Raw genomic sequence first — 11,075 nt, 5'->3', positions numbered from 1 at the left:
ATAAAAAAATAAAAAAAACCCTGTTAAATTTATTCTTTAAAAGCAAACAAAAACAAATATCTTCCTTTCAAATCTGCAGCTTCCTGCAGTCTTTTTGCTGAATTGTTATATTGAATATACATTAACAAAACAGCCAGGGTAACATAAAACCAGTTAGCCAATCCAGCAGAGATGCTGAAAAGGCAGACAGAAGACAGCACAGTACTACAGTCATCGTTATAGCCTCTCTTTTTTTTTTAATAAAAGCATCTACAACTTTCCAGCAGCTCTGAACACACACAGAAGCAGCAGCGTGTTCCCAACATACATGTAGCCTTTAACTGTTGGATATAAAATGCGATTACTGTCCGATATTTCAAGCTGAGCCAAGTACAATTAGACGTCGTTATAAGGTAAGAAAACGAAAGAAAGCAAATGTGTTTGAGCCATCCACCATGACTGTATGTGTCAGTACCACTGAGTAGTAAGTCTATGTAACAAACTTGCATTGAGCCACTATGACGCTGCAAGACTGGGAGACTGGCAAACCAGCAACAAGGTTAGAAAATTCTCTGTTCATTTAAATAAATAAATAGATAAATAAAGCTGATCTGTCAGACCCATCTGCAAGGTCCACGAGAGGGTGTGCGTAAACATTCAGCTCTGTTACCCAAGGTTACCCTACAGTAAACTGTGCCCTTAACAGGAAACACTTTGCCCCATACTGGCTCTGACAGCAACTCAAACAAGCCGAACCAGCAATGCTAAGAGAAACATGGCTCAGTTACAAATGAAAGAACTAGAAAAGTAATGAAACAATTATATTACAGCTTCTTGCCTCTGAGCTGTTTTATCACAGTTACAAAATCTAATGTGACAGCGTTTTTGGGCCCAGCCCAAACTTCAGGAGCTGGACTGCTGCTACTGTATTTGTTTTATGAAGTTAATTGAGACACTTAAAAAAAAAAAGAAAAAGAAAAGGGCTAATACATTCATGTAGACTTTTCTTCATTCAGCTCTCGTGGTTGGTTTGGAACAAACTGACAGAGACAGAAGGCGAGAATGAGACGGTTTTACCCACTGGTCCCAAACAAACACCTGCAGTCATTTAGAGACTAAGGCAGGATGGAAAAGGTTAAATGATGGCAATGAAAGACAGGAGGAAATAAGGATAAAAGAAGTCATTTGTCATGCTCCACAGTCCTCTTATAATGACATGTTTCATCCCAAAGAGCAGCCTAACACTTTTCAAGGAACACGGAGTTGAGACCAGCACCTCTCCTCACTGTGCTCAGAGTGGGGAAATGAATTTACTGGTGCTCCACTTTCATGGGTAAATGTGCTTATCCAGTAGAAAAATGAAAATAAAATCTCTCAAACACACTTCAATAGTTTTGACTCTTCCTGGTGTTTCACTTCCTATCACAGTGTCTTTTTGTGCACATCAACAACTGTTTACATTTCACGTTTTTAAGAGTTAGAAGGTCTAGAACAGATATAAAGGCACATAACCGTAAACGGGTCTTGAATGATGTTGAGCTACTGCTGCCATAGCCAATTCAGTTCCACGGTGCGCCTGGGTGCTCATGGGAAATGTGGTTCTTTGGGATGTGGTAAGACCTCTTCTGTCTGTCATGTCCGCTACCGTGTAGTGTGTGCACAGGTGTGAGCAGATAATCGTGTAAAGGTGACGCGCGAGGATTCAGACATGTCCTGTGACGGCTGTCACCCCGATGGTCCCGACACTCATCTCCTTGTTTCCCTTCATAAGCTGCTGCAGGCTGGGCAGAGAACCAACGCTCCCCACTGGCATGTGCGGGAACTGCAGCTCGGTCTGGCGAGACTTCCGCCGCTTCGTTGAGCGCTTCTCCTGACGGGACTTCGCAACCGGCTGGCCGAGGGGGAAAGAAAGGCCGTGGCCGTTGCACACGCCATCAGCGGGGAAGACGGGAGAGGGAGGGGGGAGCCGGCTGGCGTACGACTCCTCAGAATGGGTGGACGAGCTGCAGCTGCTAGTCTCTGAGGGGAACTCCTTAGAGGCGCGACGGGGCAATAATGGGCCCTCCCGGGGTGTTGAAGGGGGAGGAGGCAAGGGAGGAGGAGGTGGAGGAGGAGGTGGAGGAGGAGGAGGAAGAGGTAGGGGGCGTGTCGAGGATGGTGGCGCAGGGAGACACGGGTGGAAGCTGTTAAACTTGGGATCCCCGTTAGTGAGGAGAGCAGAAGGATCGAATGCCTTCAGAGTCTCAACTTTGTCCAAAGACTTTGCCTTGCAGCGTTTTTTCTGCAAGGTAAACATAAGAGGTGGAGAAATTACTTAAGAAAGATCAGCAGAAAACTAAACAACTAATAACGTTAAGTCACAAACAATAGTCGGAGGAGGGTGGGAAAGTTCAAAAGGGAATGATGGAAATGAGGAAAACAAAAACATATTACTCAATCTGCTTATCTAAAAACATTAAAAACTTGAGGCGAATAAAGCTGGCAACACACACACACACACACACACACACACACACACACACACACACACACACACACACACACACACACACACACACACACACACACACACACACACACACACAGAGACGGGTATTTCGCCAATTCTTTTCACTGCTCAGCTGATACCTCATCTCATTTACTCCACAAAATAAAGAATTCCCTTTTCTAAAACAGACGTATTAGAAAGACTCATTGAGACGAGAAAACACAGTACTTGTATACGACGGCCATCACAGCCAACAGACACTGTACCTTTTTCTCTGGAGAAAACCTTAGAGGTTCTACAATGTACAAGTCATCTGGACCTACTGGGGAGGGGAGAAAGGGGCTAGGTTAATGATGGAATGGGAAACAGGAATACGTACATGTAATAAGCATGAAGCGACCTTGCAAGTAGTTTTAAAGATGAAACGGCATAACTCCATATTGTAGTAATAGCTTGTTGTTAAAACAAGATTTGAAATCATAGAAAAGCAGGTGTTGTTTTTATTAAGGAATACTACTTGCAAATGTCTACCATGAGCCAGCAAAGCATTGTGCTCTATTATTACACTCCTTATGCCTGCATGTGGCAAGCTGGCAATGACAGCCTCCCACCCTCAAGGGCAAGCTCTCTCTCTCTCACACACACACACGCATGCACGTCATTAGGGGGTAATGAACAGCAGCGGGAGTTTAAGGTTTCAAGAGCTGATACTTTTATTGCTTGCACCAGCCTTTCCTTGTGGGCGTGTGTTGCTTTAGGCAGTGGCAACAAGAGGGATGTCAGTCACTAAACCTGGCAAAATGTCTTAAAGCAACAGCAAAGGTACAAAGAGTGAGCGATGGAGAGAATGGAGCAAGGCTAAGTAGTGTTTGGATGGGGAGAGATATGTGGCAATAGCCGCAGTGATCAAAAGCAGTTAGCCTGAAAGTGCCCAAAGGCAAGATTACATGATGTTTGCAGCGTGACTGTAGTGTCAGATCTCAATGCTGCTTATGTTTCAGTTGGAAAAACAAAGGGAGGAAACATATGGGTAAAACAAAAGTGTGTTGGAGGAGAGATTTTTGAGAAGTGAACGGGCACGTAGGAAGAAGATCTCTTACCTTCTGTAGAGGACAGGTGAAACGACTTGGAGCGAACAAGCGGGCAGGTCACCCTGCGCTTCAGGCTCATGTCATCGTAAGAGGAGAAGCATCTGATAAGGGAGGGAAAAATGATTGACATTTACAAGATACCACATTCATTCCTTGATTGTCAATCTTTCTACAGTTAGTAGCAAGACGGGAATGACAGCAACTGACAGACAACAGCTTCAGTATTCAGTCTAATACGAAAACACTGAACAACACTTAACAAATGTCATAGCAAAGCTTCAGAAATAAAATATCCTATTCATGCATGCGGGTGACAAACCTCTTGGGGCTGGGGTAGTGGTTGCTCTTGGGAAGAGCAGTGGAGTTGGTGCTGGGGCTGGGGGTCGAGCTGCGGCAGCACTGCAGACACAGCAGGATCCCCAGAAATAGACACAGAACCAGAGAGACCACCAGGTAGCTCTGACGGTCTGATACCTGCAGAGGACGATTTCAGCAGTCAACAGTGAAACAATGCACAACACATCACAAACATTCAACAGCTACGTCGACTTATGATACCGTGAGTGGTCCTTTTCCCCAGTTGTGATGTTTTGTACCATGTCCTCCGTGACCTTACTCCAAAAGCACTTTTAGTTTGGCCTAAACACTGTATGCAAAAGGCCCAGTGAATTTAAAAAAAAAAAGAGAGAGAAAGAAAGAAAAACCAGGACAAACTACCCACAAGTTGTTATTCTAAAAAGGATACACAAACTTTATCCTCTATCCTTTTTAATGTAACTGCATTTAATCCATGTGGTCTCAGAAAATGTGCCTCGGTGAAAAGTCAAAGCCAAACATGTTGAAATATTCAGGTCAGAAAAATGTTTTCCACTCAAGTCAAACTCTGCACGTGTTTTGGAAGAAGCAAAAGACTTTAAATAAACAAAAAACAACAACAAAAAAAAGTTAAAACAATACATGATGGCCATGAATATTAAGGTTTCACACAGACACTATACTTATGTGAAAGAAACTACAAAAAAAATTTTAAATTGTCTGTTTATCTACTTATAAACAAACTTGTAAGTAAAATTAATGTTATATTCCATTATACTTAATTTCACCTCTAGTTACTCTGGCTGGTACATACTATCTGGCATACTCCATTTCAGATGGATTTCAAGGTCCCGACTACTAAAATCATTACTCCAAACATAAAAAAATCAAACCTGGACTATATCTGGAACAGCAAGAGATTTGACAACAGATGGTGTTTAAACTACATTATGTTAATGAGCCAGAAGCATCATGTTCTATTTCCAACAGGAAGAATAAATCTTTCTCCGAACACAAGCAACAAGGTTTTAAGCCCAAAACAAAAAGACAATTCTGTTAAAAACTAAGCAATAGATAGTCTACTCAGCAATCAACGATAGCAATATACCTCTCTCTGCAGCTCGCTGACTGTAGCTGTGAGATTGAGCATCAGTTTAGTGACGTTTTCCAACTGACTCTGCAGGACTTGGATGGACTCTGTCTGCTTCTGGTCCTGAAAATATACACAAAAAAAAAGATATTACTCAGCACAGCTGCTCAGGTGTCAGTAGATTGAGTAAATGCGACTCTTAACTGCAAACATATTTTACTGTGATTTAAGATGATTAATGCAATGAGACCTGTTCCTCAGCAATACGGGAGGTGTTTTGCAGCTTGATGATGGTCTTATTGAACGCTTTCTGCATCTCTTCCATCTGTTTACGATATCTGGAAATCACAGATACATATAAATAACTTCTAATAATCTCTCCCAGATTGCAAATATCTGAAACAAATTAGGGCAGTAAAATCTGTACTGAAACTTTGCTTTTTGTTGCAGTTTAGATTTGAAAAGTTCAACATGGCCAGTGGTTTCACCTCTGGCTGAGTTCCTCCAAGTATCTGCTGGACAGACTCATGTTCATCTCCAGAGCTTTGATCCTGTTGTTCAGCCTCATGAACACACTCTCTTTCTGGCTGGATCCGTGGACTGCGCCTCCGTTAACTAACACGCTGTTCCCATTCACTGCTCCACCATTATAATCTCCACCGTTCTGTAGCTCTGCATAGAAGTCTGTAGCCGTCCGCTGAGCGTTGCCATTCCCACTAGCACTCAGCAGTTCCTCTTCTACAGCCTCTTCCATCTGATGAGGCTCTGTCTGAGGAAGTGAATCAGCCTGCTCCCCGTGGGTCTGGGAAGCCTGAACATTTTGTCTCTGCGAGTCCCCGCTGTCTACGCCTGACTTAACTGAGTCTGTGTGAATGTCATTTGAAGGCAAAGCTGCTGGCAGCTCAGTGGGAGGGGAGATAAAATCCTCAGGTCTTGAAGCAGTGGGAAGAGGCTGAACAGGCTGATCTTTGACAGGAGGAACCGTGACGACAGGAGAAGCCGTCTCAGAAGATGGAGATAACGGGGGAGTGCTGGCAGAAAGCGTGGGGGTGACGCTGCTGGCGTGCTGCGTCTTTGGGATAGAGACAGCTTGGAGGGGAGGAGTGGGGACAGGATCTAGGGTTGCGTCTTTAATTAAAGGTAACAAGTTCTCCTTAGGGGTTGGGGTAGGCTGTGTTAGGGAGCTGTGGCTGTCTGAGAAACTCTGAGGGGGGATGGTGGAGGTTCTGCTTGGCTCTAGGAAGATGTTGAGCTCGGGAGTGTATGAATCAGGTGTGTCAGTGCGGAGAGGTGTGTCAGTGGTGTACTCTTCACTGAGAGCTTTGCACTCATTTTGCCCCTTCTCAGGCACCTCGAGTTCTGGAGCTTTTTCTGTGAGAGGGAGGGGTTCTTGGATAGGTGTGGGGGCAGGAATAGGAATCAGTGGAGGTGTGTGTGTGAGGACAGGTGTGCTCACAGTAGGGTGAGTCTGTGTTTGAGTGCTAAGCTGCCTCTTCTTAAGGCTGCGCAGTCTCTCCTTGGCCAGCCTGGCAGAGCACCAGCGATGGAGCAGCTCAGGCAGGGTGACCATGCAAGACAGAGAGAGGGAGGAGAAGGAGGTGAAAGGACAGTAAGCCTGGCTCTCCCACTGGTTCCTGTCTGCCTCCTTCCTCATCTCCTCCTCGCTCTTTTCCCCTTCTTCATCATCCTCTCCCTCCTCCTCCAATAGAGTAACAGTTGACAGTCTGATCTCCTCATCCTCTTCCTCCTCCTCTACTAGAGTGACAATCTGATCCACATCCGTATGTGGATCAGATGATGAGTGGGAAGATGTGGAGGAGTCACTAGAGACGGAGACCTCTTCTGTTGTAGGTTGTTCTGGCTTTGAAGGTTGCAGTCTGAAGAAAAGAAAAAACAAAAACATGCTTTCTGTGGGATTTGAAAAGCTCATCACGTGGAACTGAATTCAATTTAAATTAATAAAGGTTTATCTCTGATGGCTCTTACACTGTGTGTAGGGCCTCAGTTGGTTTAGCTGACTCTGTGCTCTCCTTTTCACCCCCCTCTGTTGTTGCGTTACCTGGGGGTTGGAGAAACGCACAACAATTAACAAACACAGCACAGCAATAACACTTGGCTACTGTTTATAAGATTGCGTAGAACCCTCTAACTTGGCAGTGGTTCGTTTCTTTCCACCCTCCTGTAGGAGGGACAGTGTAGGTGCACAGTCCCTCCAGGCTAGAATGCCCATGTTTAGGCAAAGGGAGAAACGCTGTGAACCAGTCTGTTCCAGTTTGAACTGATTGTGTCTCTCCCAAATTCTGCCTCACTCAGTGGGTGTAAATGGGAATAAAAACAGCCACTGTAGAGAGCAAGCAGTAAAAAGACACTATAGAGTTGTGCTAATAATTGAAAGGATGAATTTGTGGGTTTTTTTAATGTATTTTTTTTAATCAGTTGTCATAACCAACAGGTCTAAAAAAAATAAAATTTTTAAAAGCATAAAGAAACATAAAAGCCAAATCTGTTAATAGATTCCTCCCCTCTTTAATTCAACCCCACTAGAGAAAAGTTGTCTAAGGAGTCATTTTGACAGCGCTCTGTGCGGTAGACAGAACTAGAAGAAAGCTCAGCGTATTAGGCCTAACTCTGTCTTAATATAGCTGAGCTCCTTGCCAAGAAGAACTGAAACAAAGATAGCCAAAGTTCTGCTGAAATACTGCTAGGGACCTCCTGCCAAGAGCCAAGTAAACATCTGGCTCTCTTAGCACATATACACATGAATATTCAGTCTATGCATATGTTTGCACTTTAGCCAAGGAAATAAAGTGACCCAGTTTTTGAAGCAGTTAATCTAAACAAGATGTGGAAAGACAGGCTGGCTGGAGAACGTGAGGAAAAAGGCAGTCACACAGTAAGAGCAGAGTACAGGAGTGAAAACACAGCATTAAAGTTTGCTTTATAAGTGTTAAATAAAGGGATTTCATAAGATAATGCTATACTGTCTATAGAAGAAGCACAACTATAATTTGCTTTCACATTAAGGAAGTTTTCATTTAAACCTCAGGAAGGTGTGATTATGTAATATGGACGTTTCTTAACCGGAATTTCCAATTGGCTTTTCACACATGAAAGCACGCACCTTCACAAAACAAAACCTGTTCGATGGATGATTCATGCTCAACAATCTCAGTAAAAGTCTTTTATAGTGCCAACTCGGAAATGCCTGCTCCATAACACTTCATACAGATAGACCAGTCATATTACCTCGAGCTAAGGTGTGGGAGCAACATGCAACAGAATTCAACTCAAGGTCTTTTCTAACAGAGGGGAATATGTGAAGAGGCTGAGCCATCAATGTCAGAATGCTGATTAAATCTGACCTGCAGATGTGGATCAAGCATCTCTTAGTATCAAGTAGTTTGCGAAACACGAGTACTAGACCATTTTTACATGTACATTACACACATAAAAAAATGTGCCCCTAATCAGCATGTGTAATGTTCTCCTGGCAATCTGTAGTTTAAATCTGTAATTTACTTTAACTTTTAAAGAGACAGTAACAGATCACCTAAATGTGATGTCTATAAAACAGGAAACTTGAGTTTATCAGCTCTTTATTGGCAGTTGAATGGGAAGCCAAACAAATTTTAGCTTATGTTACACTTGTGCATGGATGTGTTTATACTTTGCCTTACACTTATGCTTAGAGCAGTGCAAATATAAGTTAGTTCAGTGCCCATTTGGGCTAACCCCAAAATCAGTATGAATGGATTTATTTTGAGGTTATTTTTTTAAGAAAATTAAAAATGAAGCAATATAAATAAGTCTAAGATACTCTGATGAATGTAAGATAGCTGAAAACGTTGACTTGTGCATGGTGTACTGTTCAAGTGTTGCATGTAAAATGTGATGGTAGGAAAAAAACCCAAAAAACAGAAAAGTAAACTTCTAAAAAGGTCTAAAAAGTGGCCTCTGAGAAACCAGTACCTCCCGTTTCTGCTCCACTCTCCAGCTCTGGCTTTCCTCCCAGCACATTAGCAGCAATGTTGTTTACCATGTTTAGGATGGCATCTAAAAACAAAAACAAAGAAGAAGAACATCCACGCAATGCATTTATTTTCCATGACATGAGATTTCTGACTGACAGCAGCTTCAGGCCAAACACACATCAAAGCCAAACCACGTATTGTGCCATATGTTTTTGCTTTATTTTCTTAAACATTCTCTCTGATGACTGTATTCTCCTTCTATATTATGTCCCCTGGATTTACTGTCATGAGTTTTATTTTAAGCCTTTCCTCCAGGGTCCATCCACTCTGAAGCCCTTTTATGGTTTATGGTTAGAGCTCTGAGACTTGTGTGCACGGTACATTGTCAGGGGTGCACCGTTCCCCTCCTTCGCTAACTCAGGAGACAGAAGGGCACCAGTGTATTTGTGCATGTGTGTGTGGTTTCCGGGAAAAAATTAAAAAAAAATAAAGCCAAGCAGCAAAATTTACGCAACCCAAAAATCCAGACCTCAATCTGACTGAAATGGTGTGAAGGGACCTCATGAGGGCTGCGCCAACATGAAGAATCCCCCCTTAAAGATGTGAGACACTGATCTTCAAGTTATTGCCACTAAAAGTGGTTCAAACAAGCTAGTGAACCAGCTCAACTGCATAAAGTTCTGTGAAAATCTATTTTTCACGACTGCATTTATGTAATCGGAAGGTTGCCGGTTCGAGCCCCGGCTCGGACAGTCTCGGTCGTTGTGTTCTTGGGCAAGACACTTCACCTACCACCTACTGGTGATGGCCAGAGGGGCCGATGGTGCAATATGGCAGCCTCGCCTCTGTCAGTCTGCCCCAGGGCAGCTGTGGTTACAACTGTAGCTTGCCTTCACCAGTGTGTGAATGTGAGAGTGAATGAATAGTGGTATTGTAAAGCGCTTTGAGGGGTCCAGAAAAACGCTATATAAATGCAATCTATTATTATTATTATTATTATTATTATTATTATTATTATTATTATAATAATAATAATAATAATAATAATAACAACATGTGTATGTGTACATACTGGTTGCTGAACCAAGCAGGTTTTTGGAGGCCTTGTCTTCTGTTGGTTGGTAGCCAGGAGGATAGTCTGAAGAGAAACACGTGGTAGCAGTTAAATTAAAATCATATTAATTGGAAAACAAAAGCAAGAAATCAAAGTAATGTATTTGGTAACTACTTTGAAGAATAATGTATTTTGGCTTTTTGAGCCTGGTATAACCTATAGATTTGTGGCACTGGTTTGCACAATGATGAAAGTACAGTATGAATTCATTTAATATTAACGCATCCATTTCCAGTCTTTTACATACAAATTTGAAATTTGTGCATTTGAAATCGACGTCAACATCTTACCATAGTCCTCATCCAAATACTCAAGTCTCTCTGAGGGGTACTGAGAATCTGCTATCTCCTCATACTCCTCCACCATGCTGGTACCAAACACCCTACACAACACAAAAAAACAATGCGTTACACAAACAGACCTACAGAAAAGGTCAAGAGTTGAAATTACCACACAGCGGAGGCAGTGGTATTTTTTGATGCAGCTCTAAGAAAACAATGCCAGTTGAGAACATTTTGAGATAAAAGATAAAAACTCAAGGAAACTATAGAATGTGTTGGATATGGACGCACAAGTGATGACTGTATATAAGAAGTACCATCTGAGGGAAATTAACTACAAAAAAAAAAAAAAAAAAAAAAAAAAAAAATCCCCAAAACAATCGGGTTTTTTTTTTTTTGTTAAATTCCTTCTTCATTTTTTTTTTTCTTATTGTGATTGTGCAGTTAAGGTCTTTAAAGTGGACATTCTTAAGGAACCCTCATCATCAGACTCACTGTGCAAGAAAAGGCATTTTAGTTGTGTTACAACGTTCAGAATTTAATCTAAAACAGCAACAACAACAATTAAGGTGGTGCCTAATAAGTAAACAACAAAATCTAATCATAACAGACCTTTCATGATATAGCGGCGCTCCTGTAATTACAGCTGTCTGGATAACAATTTGCATTGATGTAATAAAATCAAAGTGATCTGCTTATGATAAAGGCGGTTGTTTTAAAAGACAGATTCCAGAAACTTTCAAGAT

General features: G+C 42.2%; 1 protein-coding gene across 6 annotated transcripts in view; it reads right to left on the bottom strand.

The window, feature by feature from the left end:
• Window positions 1-321: 321 nt before the first annotated feature.
• Window positions 322-11,075, bottom strand: part of suco (SUN domain containing ossification factor) — a 47,186-nt gene continuing 36,432 nt past the window's right edge. For 5 of the 6 annotated variants that reach the window (XM_085152567.1, XM_085152564.1, XM_085152566.1 and 2 more), the window contains 11 exons: window positions 10,339-10,430; window positions 10,007-10,072; window positions 8,933-9,016; window positions 6,950-7,022; window positions 5,452-6,840; window positions 5,214-5,301; window positions 4,982-5,086; window positions 3,878-4,032; window positions 3,568-3,659; window positions 2,734-2,789; window positions 322-2,260 (listed from right to left, as the gene is read on the bottom strand). In XM_085152567.1, the coding sequence (XP_085008693.1) occupies window positions 1,682-2,260; window positions 2,734-2,789; window positions 3,568-3,659; window positions 3,878-4,032; window positions 4,982-5,086; window positions 5,214-5,301; window positions 5,452-6,840; window positions 6,950-7,022; window positions 8,933-9,016; window positions 10,007-10,072; window positions 10,339-10,430 (2,779 nt within the window). In that variant the 3' untranslated portion in view covers window positions 322-1,681. The remainder of the gene's footprint in view (window positions 2,261-2,733; window positions 2,790-3,567; window positions 3,660-3,877; window positions 4,033-4,981; window positions 5,087-5,213; window positions 5,302-5,451; window positions 6,841-6,949; window positions 7,023-8,932; window positions 9,017-10,006; window positions 10,073-10,338; window positions 10,431-11,075) is intronic. The other variant, XM_085152569.1, reaches the window with a different exon arrangement.

The sequence above is a fragment of the Neolamprologus multifasciatus genome, chromosome 23 (genome assembly GCF_963576455.1).
Source record: "Neolamprologus multifasciatus chromosome 23, fNeoMul1.2, whole genome shotgun sequence".
NCBI classification, from domain to species: Eukaryota; Metazoa; Chordata; class Actinopteri; order Cichliformes; family Cichlidae; genus Neolamprologus; species Neolamprologus multifasciatus.
The sequence above is the reverse complement of the archived record's forward strand: the minus strand, read 5'-3'. Positions and strand labels throughout refer to the sequence as shown.